At 45.2% G+C, this 21,988-nt stretch overlaps 1 protein-coding gene across 1 annotated transcript in view; it reads left to right on the top strand.

Moving 5' to 3' along the window:
* Positions 1-10,780: 10,780 nt before the first annotated feature.
* Positions 10,781-21,988, top strand: part of LOC115476654 (protein-glutamine gamma-glutamyltransferase E-like) — a 92,225-nt gene continuing 81,017 nt past the window's right edge. The window contains exon 1 of the mRNA XM_030213142.1: positions 10,781-10,911. Within this exon, the coding sequence (XP_030069002.1) occupies positions 10,884-10,911 (28 nt within the window). The 5' untranslated portion in view covers positions 10,781-10,883. The remainder of the gene's footprint in view (positions 10,912-21,988) is intronic.

Consider the following 21,988-nt stretch of genomic DNA (forward strand, 5'->3'; position numbering starts at 1 on the left):
GCTTAATGAGTTGTGCACGTAAATTCTAACTATTGCCAATTAGTGCTCATTATTGCTTATTAAGTGCTGTTCTCAATGCTAATTAGCTTATTAAGCCAGTTACGTTACGTGTGTTGTTATAGAATATGCCTGGATTTCAGCGCAGAGCTCTAGGCGTGCTATATAGAATTCGGGGATATGTGCGTAAGTGACGCTCTCCTTTGCAACACATTGGCTTTAAAATGTATTAACTTAGTCCAGTAGCAAAGGCATTGAGTGGAGGAGTGGCCTAGTGGTTAGGGTGGTGGACTTTGGTCCTGAGGAACTGAGTTCAATTCCCAGCACAAGCAGCTCCTTGTGACTCTGGGCAAGTCACTTAACCCTCCATTGCCTGCCGCATTGAGCCTGCCATGAGTGGGAAAGCAAGGGGTACAAATGTTACTAAAATAAAAAATTATCTTCTTTTCCTTTCTCTTTTTGTTTGTTGTGATTTATTAATCTAAAGTACACTAACACCGTGACCACACTGTTCTGTCCTGTAACCTTTTGAAAGATACCCCAAAAGAAATTTAGTGGCAGAGGAAAGATGAAGAACGTTGAACTTGGGAGGACGTTTTCAGGAAATGAACTCACCTGGAAGAAGGAACTTGTGTCGTGAAGTTCCATGGTAGGGTTGGCTAGAGGAAGGCTAGTGTTAGAAGGGTTATTTTTTGAAGGGGGGGGGGGGGGGGTTGTGTTGAGAACCAGAAGGGGGGTGGGTTGCTTAGAAATAGCAATTTGTGTTGGGGGATTCTAAAAGTAAGAAGGAGGAATGATCACAGGAAGAGGGGCAGGATTCATTCCCTAATTATCTCTCTGTGCTAAAATTTGGTTTTCCAACATTCAGTTTAACATGGTCATATTATTATTATTTGTTACATTTGTACCCTGCGCTTTCCCACTCATGGCAGGCTCAATGCAGCTAATTAGCATCTTTACTTCCTTGCATTAGGAACTTTGTACATTGTACGATTTTGAACCCACTTCAGTGAAACTGACCCATAATGACCCGTAACGAACTAACTAACTTTCGCAAATCCTTGAAAACATATCTCTTCAACAAAGCCTACAACGAGAATCCTTAAGCATCTACCACACACTACCACTGCTCCCTTATTCGGACTCTCTTCCTACCATAACTGATTGATTAGAACGTCTTGACCTCCTTGATACCTTTGTAACACCAATTGTATTTTGCACCCTGAAATGACGATGCCATAACAGGTCTCTCTGTAAGCCACATTGAGCCTGCAAACAGGTGGGAAAATGTGGGATACAAATGCAATAAATAAATAAATAATGCAGCTATTTCTAAAAAAAAAAAAAAGTCAAAAGATAAAAACCATCTACACGTTTCTGTATCATACAAGCCTACCTCAGAAGTCATGGTTTTTCTAATTGCAAAACAAAAGTAATGTGTGGTGTTAAATGATTTGACATGCCATTTTGTTGTTTTATTAAGTCATTCTAATTAACTCAATTATTAATTTCTGGTACCTTCACTTGCGCATAATGGTCATCCATAACTTCTGATGTAAAAATATTGACTTTATAAGCAATATAAGCAGCTTAAAGCTAATAGCAACCTGAGCCACACAATGGGTATGCTACAAGTCAAAATGATGATGATAATTATTATTATTTTTATTATTACTATTATTATTATTACTATTATTCTTTCTGCAAACAGAGCCATGTGTCGTCAGCCAGCCAACAGCAGCCTCATCAGCTCTATGAAGTGCTGCTAAACCACCGTCTGGCTAGGACAGTGGACTGGAGTCAATGACATGAGACAATGTCTATTTCTCTGCAATCGCACAGGCCACTAGTCACCATTCTCCACCTCTTGAGGCAGACTTTGTAGTGACCCTGTCCTGTGCGGAAATGGCTATGAAGGACCACTGGCAACAGGGAAGATTAAATTCTGGTTGTTGAATAGTAGAGTCATCTAAAAGGGTTGAATTAACCACAGGCATCAACTTCAATATATCTTTCTACTCAACTGCAACATTGAAGTGTTCCATAATTTTGCATAGTGGATATCGTGAGATAAAATGATATGCTGATATCTTCAAGGAACAGGACCCCAGTCAGGATGATCATATATCTTTTGGATAAGCCTTGCCATCACAGGCCTTCAACACAGTGGAGGAGGTTCAAAGTTTAATAGAATACGAAAGCAAACAGAAGATAGGGAATCCAAAGTACAGAGGACCAAGCCAAATGTAGAAAAAAAAAGCATGATGAGCCTTCAAAAGGAGGTTGACATCTAAAATGGGATTTTATTAGGAGATCCGACAGGGGCTGTGTTTCGGTGGTATGCCTTCATCAGAGGTCTATTGGATACAGTCCTATTGAATTAAAATGAATTCAACCAGGGAGATGCATTAAGAAACGGACAGCAAATCACCAACCAGTCTCACTTTACCGCCAAAAAGCACAGCACATTTGTATCGGTAGTACAGGAAGTCATCATAACAGGGTTGGACAAGGAGTAGCAGTGATGAGTCACATTGAGGTACACAGTTGTACATCAACAAGTTTGAGGTGGTAAAATGATATCCGGACTGGCACGCAATGCTCCGCAACAGAGTAACAAAGAGTCAGGGCTGATATACAAAATGTGGCTGCATTGGCACCCCAAAAGGGAGCCTGTCTGTTGGGTCAACAGATTATTATGGGTTTTCAATTTACCTGTGGTCTTTAAAAGGTGTTCACAGTATGTCAATGCGTGGTCCAGGTTGACACTCAAGTAGACTGGGAAGAGCTTGTGCTTTAGTTGCCGTCCATTAAGACGGATTGTCAATTCCTTTTTTGTGCTGGCATTGTGATTGTGTAATACAATTAACCAGTAACGAAATAACACAGCAGATAAAGACCACGTGGCCCATCTAGTCTGCCCAACAGGAAGTTACATCACAGGAGGCAGGATGCGACAGAGGAAAGACCCAGCTGAACCGGCCACAGACACTCTGTTTCACTGCCTCTGCTGGTCAGACCCCAGGACTGGAGGACTGTGGGGGGGGGGGGAGGAGGTGGGAGCTGAGAGATACCAGACTCCCACTGGAGGAGACCACGAGCAAGCAGAAGCAGAGATTGATGTTGGACCCACATGGGGAGGAGGGGGGTGGAGAGCAGAGAGGAAAGGCATGCCCCCCCCCCTCAGTCTACCTCTGAGCCCACCAAATGGACTGCTGGCTGTGCCCATGGTCCTTAGTGAGATACAGCCTCCAAAACTGAACGCAGTACTCCAAGTGGGGCCTCACCAACAACTTTGAAAGGAGCCACTGAATCTCTGCGCTGATTGCTGTTGGCCTCTCCACTTCATACTGGGTCGTCTGGGGAACAGAGTCAAGACAGAGCTAGGAGGTTTGTGCCAGTGCTCGCATAGGTAACCAAGTATGTTAGACCACACATAGCCGCCAACAAAGCCGCCAAAATTCCCCGGGCCCAGGCCTCCAAGGGGGGCCCGGCGCCGCAGTCCCACCCGCCTTCTGTCGTCAACCATCTGCCCCCTGCATTGAAATCGCAGTCTCACCTCCATGAAAGCAGCGCTGCAGGCAGCAGAACACCACCCTTCGGGCCTCCTTCCATCCCTGTGTCCCGCCCTCGTCTGACTTAACTTCCGCGAGGGCGGGACACGAGGGAAGGAGGGTCGAAGGGAGGCATTCTGCTGCCTGCAGCGCTGTTTTCATGAAGGTGAGACTGCGATTTCAATGCAGGGGGCCCGGCCAGGTGGCAGACGGAGGGGGGGGGAGCGGCGGCGGTGACCTCGGGGGAGGTGGAGGGGGGAGCGGCAGCAGCGACCTCGGGGGGGGGGGGGGGGGGGGGCGGCGAGGGCGGGGCCGGCCCAGTCTTTTGGTGGCCCTGACACCACATGAAAAGCAGTCCGAACTATGCTTGGTTAGCTATGTGGATACAGCACTAAATATCAGCCACCAAAGAACTATGAGGCTGACATTCAAAGGGATTTAAGTGGGCAGGAACCTCTCCTGCCTGCTTAAATAGCTTCCCGCCACCTAACTGGCGATATTCAGCTGCCCTTAAGTGGACAGTGCCCCTAAATATCCCCTCAGGCCACCCAAACAAAAAGTGGGCAGGTGTTGGCTCTGAATATCGGGCTGGCACCTGCATACATTTAAATTTTTGTTTAATTTCTTTTTTTTTTCTTTACTAAAGCCCCCTCACCAATTTCTCCTTCTTTCCCTCCCCCCTTCCAGCCCGAATCAAGACTCTTTACCCATCTTGATGCAGGCTGGGAGGGGGGAGGGAAAGAAGAAAACATTGGCGGGGGGGGGGGGGGGGGGGGGCTCGAGGGGGCTTTGGGGCTTTAGTAAAGAAAAAAAAAGTTATGCGGGCTGGCTGGCCCGATATTCAGTCCATTGAGAATAATTGGATTGGTAATACATACTGAAGGGTATTTTCAAACAAATGTCTAAGTCCAAAAAAAGTATCCTACTCATGACATCAAAAAAACGTCCATCTCACGGCCATAATCAAACAAGCAAAATGTCTAGATTTCCTGTTCGATTATGGCTGTGAGAAAAGGTGGAGCGAAGGGCGACTAAAATGATAGCAGGGATGGGACGACTTCCCTATGAAGAAAGACTAAGGAGGCTAGGGCTTTTCAGCTTGGAGAAGAGACGGCTGAGGGGAGACATGATAGAGGTATATAAAATAATGAGTGGAGTGGAACAGCTGGATGAGAAGTGTCTGTTCACGCTTTCCAAAAATACTAGGACTAGGGGGCATGCGATGAAACTACAGTGTAGTAAATTTAAAACAAATCGGAGAAAATGTTTCTTCACCCAACGCATAATTAAACTCTGGAATTCGTTGCTGGAGAACGTGGTGAAGGCGGTTAGCTTGGCAGAGTTTAAAAAGGGGTTAGACGGTTTCCTAAAGGACAAGTCCATAAACCACTACTAAATGGACTTGGGAAAAATCCACAATTCTGGGAATAACATGTATAGAATGTTTGTACATTTGGGAAGCTCGCCAGGTGTCCTTGGCCTGGATTGGCCGCTGTCGTGGACAGGATGCTGGGCTCGATGGACCCTTGGTTTTTTCCCAGTGTGGCATTACTTATGTTTTTGCACTGAAAATGTCCAAATTAAATAGCCATTTTCCAAAGTGAAATGTCCAACTTTTTCAAGTTTCACTTTCAGGAAAGGGGGGGGACAGCAATCACTGGGGGGGTCATGCCTTAATCTCTTCCATGGTCAGCTGTTCAATTAGAGCAACATTTTGTAACTTGGACATGACTGAAACAGGTCTAGATTTTTTTTTAAGTCCTTTTTTTTTTTTTTTTTTTAGACAGGGATGTTTCATCCCATTCGACATCCTACATTTGGGCCCTCCCTTGTCCCATCCAATGCACGTCCACAACATGTCTCCTTGTTATTTAGATGATCTGCAGTATGAACCGTCCACATTCTGACTTTCCAAAATCAGGATTTGGACGTTTCTAGCAGATGGATGTTTTTTTTAAGGCATTTTAAGACGTCCATCCGGTTTGAAAAAAGCACCACTGTGTGTTATAAAATGAGGGCCACAGTTAACAATGATTATCAATGAGAAAAGAGAATCCTTGCTGCTTCTTTTCTCAGTCTGCAGCTGTAAACACTAAGCTACTCCTCCATCTAATACACATAAATAAAATTACACAGGTTTTCTGTTTGGCCATTCTATAATTTTAATACTTACTCCTGCTACCTTGTGGCCACTGAAGGTAATGCAGCTTCTGCTTGACAATTAAATACAGTTGTTCAATCTAGCTCAGCCTGATTTACTAATGACAAATTGTGTCACAGGAAAGGAAGCCAGTGAGTCCTTGCACCGGAATTAGTATGCCATCAATGCAAATAGCTTGCTCTAAAAAGAATTAGTGCACATTAATTTCAAATAACTTGCAATAAAAATTAATGTGCTCTAACTGAACATAATGCATACTGAAAAGAGAATAATGGAAAAGGCTTTGGTATTTGGTGGAGGAGGAGAGAGGAAAGAGGGGATGGCCAATGGGATAGAAGGGCAAAGGTTGAGAAACAAGAGTAAGAGGATTAGAGGGGAGGAAGAGAGAGGAAAGAGAACAAAGGAACATAAGCATTGCCACTGGGACAGGCTTCAGGTCCACGAAGCCCAGTATCCTGTCTCCAACAGTGGCCAATCGCGGTCACAAGTACCTGGCAAAACCAGATTTTATGCTGCTTATCCTAAAATATGCAGTGGATTTTCCCAAGTCCAGCTTAATAATGACTTATGGACTTTACTTTTAGGAAATTAGCCTAACCTTTTTTTAAACCCTGCTAAGCTAACTGCTTTTACCAGATTCTCTGGATTGGAGGTTAGCAAAAAGCAACTTGGAACAAGGGAGGGAAGTTGAAATGGTTAGAAGGAGAAAGGGAAGTGGAAGAAGGACAGAAAAGGGGGTAAGGAAAAAACAGAAAAGGGAAAGAGCAGAGAATTGGTGAGAGGAAGAGAAAGATTAAATTCTTTTAGGAAAAATTGAGAGTTCAGCCAAGTAATGTCCCATTTGTCTGTGGTAAAGAAAAGCAATAGTAACAAAGTGAGAGGGTTAGGTAAGTGACGTCCCATGTATGTAATTCCAGTTGTCTCTGGTCTCTTTTGATAAGGTTTTCCACTAGTATATGTGTATTTGATTTTTTTTTGCTTGTTTTTATGCTGCTGGCTAAAGTCTATTATTGGTAATTTTACTTTTTACTCTTTTCCTGTCATTTCATTGATGTTCTTTTCATTTCTTTGTATGATCATTTTAAGTTTGTCTACCGCTTTGAATGTACAGCTGGAAAGGAGGAACAGTAAATATCAATAAACATAAACATGATTTTTTTTTGTTACATTTGTACCCTGTGCTTTCCCACTCATGGCAGGCTTAATGCAGCTTACATGGGGCAATGGAGGGTTAAGTGACTTGCCCAGAGTCCCACTAGCAACATTCCATGTAGAAGTCGGCCCTTGCAGATCACCAATGTAGCCGTGCAGGCTTCTGTTTCTGTGAGTCTGACGTCCTGCACGTCAGACTCACAGAAACAGAAGCCTGCGCAGCCTTCTACATGGAATGTTGCTAGTGGAATAGCAACATTCCATGTAGAATCTCCAATAGTAGCAACATTCCAGGTAGAATCTCCAATAGTATCTATTTTATTTTTGTTACCATTTGTACCCTGCGCTTTCCCACTCATGGCTGGCTCAATGTGGCTTACATGGGGCAATGGAGGGTTAAGTGACTTGCCCAGAGTCACAAGGAGCTGCCTGTGCCTGAAGTGGGAATTGAACTCAGTTCCTCAGGACCAAAGTCCACCACCCTAACCTCTAGGCCACTCCTCGGCTCCTCTCTTCTTTTATATGTGTGAGTGTAGAGAGAGATCTGTCTCATAAAGTAATAATTTAACATTTCATTATAATGCACCTCTCTCTTTTTATAGATCATGTGACTGAATTGCATTATCATTCTCTGAGAAAGTAACAGTTCATACAGCAAACAACAATGGAATGAAGACAGTGTTATATAAACAGGGATGAAGATAAGGAAATCCTCTGTTGTTCCCAGGCTTTAACTGTTGAAAATGTGGAAGTAATTTTTACTTATTGAGGAACACATTGGGCATCAGGTATTTTTCATCTTACTCTCGGTTTCAATTTTGTACATGTCACAGTGGCAACCAGAAAGTTTATTGCAATAAAATCTTTCCCAAAGAATGGGGTAGAAAAAAAGCATTTTTATTGCTCTTTATAAACAGTTGTAACTCATAAACACCAGCACTTAATAAGGATGTAATTTCACTGGAAGCTAACTAGGAAATTGGGATAAACATTTCCATTTCATTTCCTTTAGGTTTTAAAATTAAGGAAAAACGGCAAAACCACCACAACCAAAAAAAAAAAAACTGTCCCGTTTCGTTTTAAAGGATGACCTGAGCCATGCTCCACCTCACCCCCTTTGGCCCTTCCCCACTCCCTGTACCTTACTCCATCTGTGGACCTTCAATCAGTGTCATTTTGGATTCCTGCACCAGTAGGCCAGGAGTAGCTGGGGATCATTCATGTCCTCTTTTTGGCCACGGCTGTGGTAAGAGGGCCGAGGGAGGGAAGATGCCAGGTTTTGAGTGGCCTTTACCAGGGACAGACTAAGAGTACTCTGAGATCCGGGGACTGAGACTACTCTGGGCCCCCTACCATGCTGCTGCTACCCCTCCCCCCTGCCATGCTGCTGCTGCCCACCACCATGCTGCTGCCACTGCCAGCAGTGCCCCCACCCCCGCCGTGCTGCCTCCCTTCCACCGTGTTACCACTGTTCCCTCTACCTGGAAGGTCCCTGGTGGTCTAGTGGCTGTGGCTTTTTTTGGGGCAGGAAATAAATCCCCTCTGTCCTGCCCATCTGCTGCATCTACTGTGCCCGGTGTGGCGCTGTGTTTACAAAATGGCTGCCGTTTTGTAAACACAGCGGTGCAACCAGGGAGAATAGCGGCAGCAGCCACTAGTCCACCAGGGGGCTGTAGTGTGCAGCAGCGGGCAACCAGGCACAGCCTCTGGGCCCCCTAGAGTCTATGGACCCTCGGGCACTGCCCAGTTGCCCAAATGGTCAGACGCCCCTGGCCTTTACTTATTTAGGGGCACTTTTACTAAAGGGTTGGCGTGCCGCAACAGGCTTGCCATGCGGCAATCCGGAACTACCACCACAGGGGCCTGGCAGCAGTTCCCACCCCCAGTACGTGTCATTTTCGGCGCTACAAAAATGGTCACGCGGCACTGCTTGATTACCACTGGGTAAGCATCGGCACTACAAAAATATTGCGTTGCCTGCTTTCTGCTGGGTTAGTACGTGAGCCCTTTCTGCCACTTACTGCATGACCATTTCTTTTCCTGCAAAAAAGACAGTCTTTTACCCGCTGCGGTAGATGGACCCGTCATTTATTTTTACCATAGCTGCCGAGAGGGGGGGGGGGCAGGGGGGACAAAATTCCCCGGGCCCGGGCCTCCAAGGGGGGCCCGGCGCCGCAGTCTCACCCACCCTCCGTTGTCGACCGTCTGCCCCCTGCATTGAAATCGCAGTCTCACCTCCGTGAAAGCAGCCTCCCTTCGGCCCTCCTTCCCTCCCTGTGTCCTGCCCTCGTCTGACGTAACTTCCACAAGGGCGGGACACAAGGAGGGAAGGAGGGCCAAAGGGAGGCATTCTGCTGCCTGCAGCGCTGCTTTCACGGAGGTGAGACTGCGATTTCAATGCAGGGGGCCTGGCCGGGTGGCGGACGGAGGGGGGAGCGGCGGCGGTGGCAAACGGGGGTGGAGGGGGGAGCAGTGGCTGCGGTGACCTTGGGGGGGTGGAGGCGGGGAGCGGTGGCAACCTTCGGGGGGTGGGGGAGTGGTGGTGGTGACGGGCGACCTCGGGGCGGCAAGGGCGGCAGGGGATCTTTTACTAAAGCGTAGCTCATGGGCGTAGTTTGACTGTTTCATTTGGGGGGGGCAAAAATGGGGTGGAGCATATTAGCATATTCATTTGCATATATATATATATATATATATATATATATATATATATATATATATATATATATATATATATATATAGTCAAATGAATATGCTAATATGAAGGAAGGAAGGGAAAAAGAGCTGGCTTTGGCTTTTTTTGGGAATAGCCATAATGAATATGTATGAGATATCAAGCAAAGCTTCTATTCTGCACATGGAGTAAGGAGATTGAGGAGGATTTTGGTGATTAAATGAAAAGGAAGTCTTACTTTCTTTCTTTTTTTTTTTTCATCTCATTTTCACAATTTCATATGCACAGTGTGCAAAAGAAATATCACAGCTGCTGGCACACACCGATCCACCGAATCAATAATTGCAAATCAAGGGTCTCCCCAAATATCTGTAAATCAAATTTAAATCGAGATAAGGGTCAATTATTTTCTACGAACAAATGAGATTCACGTGGGAATGTTTTGTTTTTTTTTGCAAGATTTTCTTCTCACTTTTCCAAAGGGATGCAACGTTTGTCGTGTTGTCGAACTCCGTCCTTCGCTTCCTGAATCCTGCCCTCTCTCTGCGTCCCGCCTTCCTCTGATGTCATTTCCTTTGGGGCGGGCGGGACGCTGAGAGGGCAGGATTCAGGAAGCGAAGGACGGAGTTCAGCGTGGCTGCTTGCTTGCTGCTTTCCCACCCGCCCTTTCGCCGCTGTGGGAAAGAACTCGTCTTCGTTGTTTGGGGGGGGCACTGCCCCCCCAGTCTACGCCTATGGCGTAGCTTGAGTCATCTGCAGCAGGGCTCATTATTGTTTAAAAAGCAACAACAACACCAAAAACAAAAAATGAGAAGGCCAAATCAAAATGACCCCCCCCCTTACATCCTTACCATTTGTTCATAATTTTAACAACTGTGCTATATATATAACGAACGATTTGTTTCTAACTTACACTGGGGTTTACTAAGCCGGTGGCGCAGTTGGCTGTGCCCTAGTGCCGACGTAGCCCATTCACTTTGAACGGGCTGTGTGGGAATGCCCATGCAGAAGCCGCTTTAGTAAAAAGAGCCCTCAGTATCCTATTTCTCTGCTTTCATCACATTAGGCCAGGTTGTAGCTGCTAATGTGACCAGACCAGGAGAGCTGGGAGGTTTTCTTTCTAAGCTCCAAAGGAATGAGGTAGAACTGGTCCCGCCAGGGAATTTTGTTAGATGCAACACTGTCTATTTTGTCAGCGGCACATTTGTGGCCCATCCCAGTTTAGAAGAGACACTTCTAATTTCCAGTTCACTAGCTCTTGGCCTCAGTCGCTTTGCTGATACTCGAAGGACTGATAGCAATTACTGAAAAGAGTGTTGGAAAAGGCTCTTTGCGGTACCGGCCATGAATTTTCCTCGATCTTCTGCTATGGGTGAATATGCATGATATTCTAGTAACAGTAGCAGCAAGAATGAATTGTGATTCTCTCTCATGCAATAATGACTAACTCTAGTAGCTGTAAGAAAACTCCTGCTCTGCTGACTAGGCTTGACAAATTATGAGGGCCTTTACTGAGCCATGTAAGCGTCTCCGCGCACCCCACGTGCGCCAATTTGGAGTTACCGCCCGGCTACCGTGTGGCTCTTGTGGTAATTTCATGTTTTTGGCGCGCATCCGATACGCGTGTGCGAAAAATAATTTTTATTTTCTGGCAGGCGTCCGCTATGCGTGCCGCGGCATTTGAGGCGTGTAAGTCATTACTGCTCGATTAGCGTGTTGAGACCTTACCGCTAGGCCAATGGCTGGCGGTAAGGTCTCAGACCCAAAATGGACGCACACCAATTTTTTTTTGCCGCAATGTCCATTTTCAGGAATTTTTTTTTTTAAAAAAAGGCAATTTTTGCCGGCGCACTAAAAAATGGATCTGCGCATGACCAAAACACACGCCTACACTACTGCAGGCCATTTTTCAGCGCACCTTAGTATAAGGACCCCTATCGTTGTCATCATATCAAGATCCCTACGGGGTTCTTTTGCCAAGCTGTAGTTAAAAAAATGCCTCAGTATACCCTTAAGCGACTTTTTCCCATGAGTTAAGGTCGTTTTTACTACAGCTGGAAAATGGCTCATTTTCCTGTTTTCTGAATCAAGGGCTCAGTTATTGTGGTAACTTCAAGTTATTCTTAACTTCAGGAAATTACTGAAATCCAACTTGTTTAAGAAGGCCTACCCCCAAGACCCATACTAATCCTCTACTTCCTGCGACACCGGAAAATATGGACTGTACTAGACTTCTATCACCATCCCTTCATTATCTCTTTGTTGCCTTATACTAACGTTCTTACACGCCTATGAATTTACTATGCATTTATATTATTGAACCGGAGCCCACCGCTACGGTATTGTGTAAGCCACATTGAGCCTGCAACTAAGTGGGAAAATGTGGGATATAAATGTGTTAAATAAATAAATGTAAATGTGATAACTGATTAGTGCGGAAATGCTGACTTTATGCCCCAGACATGCTTCCTCCCAGAAAAACTGCAAAATATTTTTTAGTGTGTGGTTTATGCATGCAGGTCCAAAACTTACCGCAGGATGCCTGAGTTCATTCTGCGAGAAGTCATTGTAACCTGTGGTAAGCGCATTCTAGAGCTTAGTAAAAGAACCTGTAAATATTTGTGAATCCACTGCTCTGGCTCACAAGCCTACTGCGCTGTTAAATTCACAAGAATATATTAAGTGTATAAGTATTGCCATACTGGGACAGGCCGAAGGTCCATGAAGCCCAGCATCCTGGTTTCAACAGTGGCCAATCCAGGTTACAAGTACCTGGCAAGATCCCAAAACAGTACAATACATTTTTTGCTGCTTATATTGGCAAGAAGCAGTGGCTTTTCCCTAAATCTATTTTAATAATGGCTTATGGACTTTTCTTTTAGGAAGCTATCCAACCCTTTTTTAAACCCCGCTATGCTAACTGGTTTTACTAATGCTCTGGCAACGAATTTCAGATTTTAGTTACACGTTCGGTGAAGAAATATTTTCTCCGATTCGTTTTAAATTTACTACTTTGTAGCTTCATTGCATGCCCCCTAGTCCTAGTATTTTTGGAAAGAGTAAACAAGCGATTCACATCTACCCGTTCCATTCCACTCATTATTTTATAGACCTCTATCATATCTCCCATCAGCCGTCTTTTCTCCAAGCTGAAGAGCCCCAGCCTCTTCAGCCTTTCCTCATAGGCAAGTCGTCCCACCCCCTTTATCATTTTATGTCGCCCTTCTCTGTACTTTTTCTAATTCCACTATATCTTTTTTGAGATGCGGCGACCAGAACCGCACACAATATTCGAGGTGCGGTCGCACCATGGAGTGATACAAAGGCATTATAACGTCTTCATTTTTGTTTTCCATTCCTTTCCTAATAATACCTAACATTCTATTTATTTATTTATTTATTTGCAGCATTCCTACACACAAGCAGGCTCAATGTGGCTTACAAGTCAATAAGAAATAGGGACAGGTAAGGGAGGGGGTACATGTGTAAAATTAGATATAAAATAATAAGGAATAAAATGGTCCTTTGAGGCAATGTAATGTAGAGTCTATTGAGTAGCATCAGTAGGGTAGGCCTTACAAAACAGAGGTCTTTAAAGAGCACCCAAAGTCTTGATGATCATGCAGCGTTTTCACACAGTTCGATAATGCATTCCACATCTGCGTTCCTAAGTAGGAGAAATTAGACGCATAAGTGGTTTTGTATTTAAGACCAATGCAACTGGGATAATGAAGATTCATATAATTACGAGATGATCTGTTTCTGTTCCTCACCGGAAGATCAAGTAAATCAATCATATAATCCGGGGCTTCACCATAGATTATTTTGTGGACCAGAGTACAAAGCTTTCTTAGGTAGGCATATCTTATCACACAAGTTACTGGAAAAGGATGGAGTATCTAAATTTGTCCAGATAAATTTGCAGGCTGTCATGCCAGGCAAGGCTATGCCGTCGCCTAGGGTGGCAGCTTCTTGGAGGGACAGTAAATGTAAGGTACTTTTAGGGCCCTTTTTATAAAGGCATGCTAAAAATAAGCATGAGCTACAAATGCTACTACTACTACTATTTAGCATTTTTATAGCGCTACAAGGCGTACGCAGCACTGCACGAACATAGAAGAAAGACAGTCCCTGCTCAAAGAGCTTACAATCTAATAGACAAAAAATAAAGTAAGCAAATCAATTAATGTGTACAGGAAGGAGGAGAGGAGGGTAGGTGGAGGCGAGTGGTTACAAGTGGTTACGAGTCAAAAGCAATGTTAAAGAGGTGGGCTTTCAGTCTAGATTTAAAGATGGTCAAGGATGGTCAAGTACTTGTATACTATTTAATATGCAACAATTACTGCATTAGCCTCTATCCCAAAAATTGGCCTGTGACTGTCTGGACTATGTGGAAAGAAGAAGGTATAAACCTATTTCACTCTCGTATTCTCTCGTATTCTCAAAGAACTGACATCTTACTGCCATAGAATTTCACAGCTGGATACAAAGCGTAAGTTTGTGACAGACAACAATGAATGCTATTTTTTTCACTACTACTACTATTTAGCATTTCTATAGCACTACAAGGCGTACGCAGCGCTGCACAAACATAGAAGAAGAAAGACAGTCCCTGCTCAAAGAGCTTACAATCTAATAGACAAAAAAAAAAATAAAGTAAGCAAATCAAATCAATTAATGTGAACGGGAAGGAGGAGAGGAGGGTAGGTGGAGGCGAGTGGTTACAAGTGGTTACGAGTCAAAAGCAATGTTAAAGAGGTGGGCTTTCAGTCTAGATTTAAAGGTGGCCAAGGATGGGGCAAGACGTAGGGGCTCAGGAAGTCTATTCCAGGCGTAGGGCGCAGCGAGACAGAAGGAGCGAAGTCTGGAGTTGGCAGTAGTGGAGAAGGGAACAGATAAAAAGGAGAAAACCATATATTCCTATGGGAGTCTTGAGCATTTATTTGTAGCATTTGTATCCCACATTTTCCCACTTTTTGCAGGCTCAATGTGGCTTACATTATGCCGTAGTGGCGATCGCCATTTCCGGTATGAGGAATACAAGCAGGCTTATTTTCGAAAGAGAAAGACACCCATATTTCGACCCAAATCGTGAGATGGGCGCCTTTCTCCCGCGGGCGCCCAAATCGGTATAATCGAAAGCCGATTTTGGGCGCCTCCAACTGCAGTCTGTTGCGGGAACGAACAAAGTTGACGGGGCGTGTCGGAGGCGTGGTGAAGGCGGGACTGGGGCGTGTTTATCGACCGAGGAGAGATGGGCGCGCTCGGCCGATAATGGAAAAAAGAAGGGCGGCAGAAGCAAGAATTTGGGCCGCTTTTTTTGGACCCTTTTTTTTCACGAACAAGTCCCCCAAAAGTGCCCCAACTGCACAGATGACCACCGGAGGGAATCGGGGATGACCTCCCCTGACTCCCCCAGTGGTCACTAACCCCCTCCCACCAAAAAAAAAGGAATTTTAAAAACTTTTTTTGCCAGCCTCTATGCCAGCCTCAAATGTCATACTCAGCTCCCTGACAGCAGTATGGAGGTCCCTGGAGCAGTTGTTAGTGGGTGCAGTGGACTTCAGGCAAGTGGACCCCGGCCCACCCCCCACCCTACCTGTTACACTTGTGGTGGTAAATGGGAGCCCTCAACCCCCACCTAAACCCACTGTACCCACATGTAGGTGCCCCCCTTCACCCATAAGTGCTATGGTACTGGTGTAGAGTTGTGGGGAATGGGTTTTTTTTTGGGGGGGGGGGATTTGGGGGGCTCAGCACCCAAGGGAAGGGAGCTATGGACTTGGGAAGTATTTTACTGGTTTTTTTTACTATTTACAAGTGCCCCCTAGGGTGCCCGGTTGGTGTCCTGGCATGTGAGGGGGACCAATGCACTATGAATCCTGGCCCCTCCCACGACCAAATGCCTTGGATGTGTTCGTTTTTGAGCTGGGCGGCTTCGGTTTCCATTATCGCTGAAAACCGATACCGCCCATCTCTAATCCGCCCAAATCTGATGCATTTGCCCGGCACCAACCGTATTATCAAAACAAAAGATGGAAGCCCATCTTTTTCAAAAATACAGTCTGTCCTGCCCCCTTCGCATACCCGTCCTCGGAGATAGTCACCCATGGAGATGGGCATTCGCGTTCGATTATGCCCCTCAAAATGGTATTGCATTAAGAATATAGATGGTAGAGTAAATCATAAATTAAATAAGATAAGCAGTTCATTTCGGCGTGAGAAATAAGGTGGAAGTGTATTCGCGGTCATTAGTTATTGAAGCAGTCAGGTGTAGAGAGTTCGGTTTTGTTTAATTCTGGAAGAGTTTCGTTGTCTGGTGTTTAGGATGGATAATTGTGGTATGCCTATTTGAACAAGTTGGTTTTTAGTAATTTTTGGAAGATTGTTAGGTTGTGCGTTGTTTTTATGGCATTCGGTAGTGCATTCCATAGTTGCGTGCTAATGTAGGAAAAGCCAGATGCGTATGTTGATTTATATTTAATTCCTTTGCAGCTGAGGTAGCTGAGATTCAGGAATGTGCATTCTGACCTTTTTGCGTTCCTGGTTGGTAAGTCTATGAGGTCTGACAAAAATGCCGGTGCCTCACCGTGAATGATATTATGGACCAGGGTACAGATTTTGAACGCAATTCATTCTTTTAGCGGGAGCCAGTGCAGTTTTTCTCTTAGGGGTTTGGCGCTTTCGTATTTCGCTTTTCCAAATCTGAGTCTGGCTGCTGTGTTTTGGGCAGTTTGGAGTTTCTTAATGATTTGTTCTTTGCGACCGGCGTAGACGGCATTGCAGTAATCTAGGTGGCTTAGCACCATTGATTGTACCAGGCTGCGGAATATTTCTCTTGGGAAGAAAGGTTTTACTCTTTTGAGTTTCCACATTGAGTGGAACATTTTCTTTATTGTATTTTTCGCACATGCTAATGATCAGCGTGCACTAAAAATGCTAGCACGCTTTTGTAAAATAAAAGACCCTCTTATGGAGTTGCTATGGGATGATCCTGATCGTTGAGTTTAATGATTTAACTCTTGGGGAAAGGGAAACGTACGAAGGCCAGAAATCTACTTGAAGAGGCTAAAGGTTCACCTAGGCTGACTAATGATTGGACTGAAAGAGGAGGTGTTCAGTCACAGTAGATTTTGAAATCAAAAGAACATGGCAACACTGGTGTAAACATTACTTTGATTTGTCCCAAGGCATGAAAGTTTGTGGATTTTATTTTTCTTCTGTAAACTACTTAATGCTTACTCACTACAACTCTTTTCAAACATGGCTCATTATAAACCCAACATTCTCCATCTTCGTGGAACAGCCTGGTTTCCCACTGGATCTCTTTCTCCCTCATTTCTCTAGCTTCAGCTCTTTGCCTCTCTTCCAGCCTGTGGCTACATTAATATCTTCGATTTTTAAATTGTTAGTTTTTTTTTTTTTTGTTACATTTGTACCCCACGCTTTCCCACTCATGGCAGGCTCAATGCGGCTTACATGGGGCAATGGAGGGTTAAGTGACTTGCAATATTCCATGTAGAAGTCGGCCCTTGCAGATCACCAAGGTGGCCGCGCAGGCTTCTACATGGAATGTTGCTAGTGGAATAGCAACATTCCATGTAGAATCTCCAATAGTAGCAACATTCCAGGTAGAATCTCCAATAGTATCTATTTTATTTTTGTTACATTTGTACCCCACGCTTTCCCACTCATGGCAGGTTCAATGCGGCTTACATGGGGCAATGGAGGGTTAAGTGACTTGCAATATTCCATGTAGAAGTCGGCCCTTGCAGATCACCAAGGTGGCCGCGCAGGCTTCTGCTTCTGTGAGTCTGACGTGCAGGACGTCAGACTCACAGAAACAGAAGCCTGCGCAGCCTTCTACATGGAATGTTGCTAGTGGAATAGCAACATTCCATATACAGTGGTGGAAATAAGTATTTGATCCCTTGCTGATTTTGTAAGTTTGCCCACTGACAAAGACATGAGCAGCCCATAATTGAAGGGTAGGTTATTGGTAACAGTGAGAGATAGCACATCACAAATTAAATCCGGAAAATCACATTGTGGAAAGTATATGAATTTATTTGCATTCTGCAGAGGGAAATAAGTATTTGATCCCCCACCAACCAGTAAGAGATCTGGCCCCTACAGACCAGGTAGATGCTCCAAATCAACTCGTTACCTGCATGACAGACAGCTGTCGGCAATGGTCACCTGTATGAAAGACACCTGTCCACAGACTCAGTGAATCAGTCAGACTCTAACCTCTACAAAATGGCCAAGAGCAAGGAGCTGTCTAAGGATGTCAGGGACAAGATCATACACCTGCACAAGGCTGGAATGGGCTACAAAACCATCAGTAAGACGCTGGGCGAGAAGGAGACAACTGTTGGTGCCATAGTAAGAAAATGGAAGAAGTACAAAATGACTGTCAATCGACAAAGATCTGGGGCTCCACGCAAAATCTCACCTCGTGGGGTATCCTTGATCATGAGGAAGGTTAGAAATCAGCCTACAACTACAAGGGGGGAACTTGTCAATGATCTCAAGGCAGCTGGGACCACTGTCACCACGAAAACCATTGGTAACACATTACGACATAACGGATTGCAATCCTGCAGTGCCCGCAAGGTCCCCCTGCTCCGGAAGGCACATGTGACGGCCCGTCTGAAGTTTGCCAGTGAACACCTGGATGATGCCGAGAGTGATTGGGAGAAGGTGCTGTGGTCAGATGAGACAAAAATTGAGCTCTTTGGCATGAACTCAACTCGCCGTGTTTGGAGGAAGAGAAATGCTGCCTATGACCCAAAGAACACCGTCCCCACTGTCAAGCATGGAGGTGGAAATGTTATGTTTTGGGGGTGTTTCTCTGCTAAGGGCACAGGACTACTTCACCGCATCAATGGGAGAATGGATGGGGCCATGTACCGTACAATTCTGAGTGACAACCTCCTTCCCTCCGCCAGGGCCTTAAAAATGGGTCGTGGCTGGGTCTTCCAGCACGACAATGACCCAAAACATACAGCCAAGGCAACAAAGGAGTGGCTCAGGAAGAAGCACATTAGGGTCATGGAGTGGCCTAGCCAGTCACCAGACCTTAATCCCATTGAAAACTTATGGAGGGAGCTGAAGCTGCGAGTTGTCAAGCGACAGCCCAGAACTCTTAATGATTTAGAGATGATCTGCAAAGAGGAGTGGACCAAAATTCCTCCTGACATGTGTGCAAACCTCATCATCAACTACAGAAGACGTCTGACCGCTGTGCTTGCCAACAAGGGTTTTGCCACCAAGTATTAGGTCTTGTTTGCCAGAGGGATTAAATACTTATTTCCCTCTGCAGAATGCAAATAAATTCATATACTTTCCACAATGTGATTTTCCGGATTTAATTTGTGATGTGCTATCTCTCACTGTTACCAATAACCTACCCTTCAATTATGGGCTGCTCATGTCTTTGTCAGTGGGCAAACTTACAAAATCAGCAAGGGATCAAATACTTATTTCCACCACTGTAGAATCTCCAATAGTAGCAACATTCCATGTAGAATCTCCAATAGTATCTATTTTATTTTTGTTACATTTGTACCCCGCGCTTTCCCACTCATGGCAGGCTCAATGAGGCTTACATGGGGCAATGGAGGGTTAAGTGACTTGCCCAGAGTCACAAGGAGCTGCCTGTGCCTGAAATGGGAATCAAACTCGGTTCCTCAGTTCCCCAGGACCAAAGTCCACCACCCTAACCACTAGGCCTCTCCTCCACTACATCTTTCTGTAGCTTTCGAGACTCAAAGTCCCTCCTGATCCTCAAGTTTTCTCACCTTTTCCTTAACTATAGGTATTTTCTTGGTATCTATAAATGAAACATTCTCCCCGTTGCATATTTTACGTACACGACGCCATTCCATTCTCCTTCAACTGAACAGAAGGACTTCTTGCCTAATGATTGGGACGGTCCTGTCTACCTGCGCATCGGGAGGTGAGAGAGACCATTTTTATAAAAAGACATTTCTGCGTCTGAAACATTGTCTTACCTGGAGAAATAGCTTTTTAAAATGGTTTTCCTTGAAAGTAGCAGTGGGAACTACATTTCTGCTTTCTTTGGCATCAAGGTAGCCTTTTGTTTTTGTCTGGGTGTGTTACAAAGAGATGCTAACCTGGATCATGTCACAGCAGGTCACTGAAATCACATAGGGACACACCTAGGTAAACAAAAAATAAAAAGGTATCGCCCCACAAAGAGTTAAATGCGTGCACAGAAAGTGATCTATAGGCAACGTAGCAGTGCAGAGAATCAGGAACGACCTAGGATCCTTTGCATGCGGCTAGTGGGATCCCTTCTGACAGAGTCTGAGATTTGGGTTCTGTGCTCATTGAGAGATATCAATGGAGTTAGATGCTTAGGGACCCTTTTACTAAGCCGCGTAGGTGCGTACGCGCATCCTACGCGTGTCAATTTGGAGTTACCGCCCGGATACCGCGTGGCCCGAGCAGTAATTTTGTTTTTTTTTCTGGGTGTCCGCTAATTTTTATTTTCCTGCGTGCAGTGGAAAACGGGCAGTAATTGTCATTCTATGTGCGTAAATGATTACCGCACGGTTACTGTGTGACACCTTACCACTAAGTCAATGGGTGGCGGTAAGGTCTCAGGCTCAAAATAGATGAGCACCAGTTTTTATTTTGCTGCACGTTCATTTTTGGAAAAAATAATTTAAAAAAGGGTTTTTTTAGAGGGGCGCTGAAAAATGGATCTGCGCACGTCCAAAACACGCACCTACACTAGCGCAGCCAATTCTTTTAGTGCACCTTAGTAAAAGGACCCTTAGTTTATCTATAATGCACACTCCCCCCCCCCCCCCCCCCATCAAACTCTGTCACAGACTGTTTTATGAAATTGCAAATATGCATGGACCACAGTTTTCATGGATACGTACCTGGAACATGGTATAAATCTAGAGCCCGACTAAAATTCGGTTTCGTTTAGTGCCAAAGCCAACTCGAAAAGCTGTTTTTGGCATGTTTCTGCAAAAAAAACCCTTTCTGCAGGGTATCGGTTACAGCAGAAACTGTTCTCTTGTTTACAGTGGTTGCTGAAACCTTGGCCCATTCCCGGGCCCGGAAGACAAGCTCACATCCAGTAGCAAAAGGAGCAGCCAGGGCTGGTCTTAGGCCGAGGCGACCATCCGCTCCCGCACCAGCGCTCACAGTCCGCTGCCAACCACCCGCAACCCAGACCTAGCCAGACTGCGTGAGCCGGCTGCCTGCCAGAGACTTGCAGCAGCCGGGCTGCAGCGCTCCCTGGCCCTGCTCGCCAGTGGCCGCTCAGGACCGTACCTCTCCTCCTGAATGAGTCCGCACCTCTGACCCCCCTGGGCTGCTTGGCATGATGGTCACGACGCGTGCTGCGTGCGTGAGCACCGCAGACTGTCTGCAGCAGAGCAGCAGAACCGTCCTGCTCGGTCCTCCTGAGTGACAGACAGTTCTGGTCTGCCACTGATGATGCGGCCCACCCCCACGACAACTTCCTTCTTCAAGGGCGGGCCGTGCGGGACGGGCAGAGAGAGTTCAGAGAGTTCCAGTTCCAGCTTGAGCTTGAGCTTCCAGCCGCAGCCAGTCAGAGACAGAGTGACAGACAGAGTCGGAGTCTTCTTGAGTCAGAGAGTTGTGGTATATATTTTTAAACGATTTTAATACCTTGGTGGTCTATATGTTTTTATATTGTATATTATATTTTACACATCACTTTATTTTATTGTATATCTTTTCATTTCATTTTTATTTTATTTCATATATCTATATTATTTTTGCTTATCAATGGGGTGGAGCTAGGGTGGGGGCGTGGCTGGGCAGGGGCAGGGCTAGGATGGGGCCCCCACCAAATTGGTCTGAACAGGGCCCCGCACTTGCTAAAACCGGCCCTGGAAGCAGTTCACTGGCTTTGGCAGCAAAAGGAGAAGCAACAGCTCAACCCCAGTAGCATTAAAAGTTCACCTCCAGCGAGAAAAGAAAGTGTGGTCTAACTTCCACTGCTATGGGCAAGACGCTAACATTCAGTAAATGAATTTCGAGAGTGCGATCAGTGCATCAGAATAAGATCAAAGATAACCCAGATCCAAAGAGATTCAGATTCAGTACATTTACTAACAAAACATAAGTACATAAGTAATGCCACACTGGGAAAAGACCAAGGGTCCATCGAGCCCAGCATCCTGTCCACGACAGCGGCCAATCCAGGCCAAGGGCACCTGGCGAGCTTCCCAAACATACAAATATTCTATACATGTTATTCCTGGAATTGTGGATTTTTCCCAAGTCCATTTAGTAGCGGTTTATGGACTTGTCCTTTAGGAAACCGTCCAACCCCTTTTTAAACTCTGCTAAGCTAACCGCCTTCACCACTTTCTCCGGCAACGAATTCCAGAGTTTAATTACACGTTGGGTGAAGAAAAATTTTCTCCGATTTGTTT

This window comes from Microcaecilia unicolor, chromosome 8 (genome assembly GCF_901765095.1).
Source record: "Microcaecilia unicolor chromosome 8, aMicUni1.1, whole genome shotgun sequence".
NCBI lineage: Eukaryota > Metazoa > Chordata > Amphibia > Gymnophiona > Siphonopidae > Microcaecilia > Microcaecilia unicolor.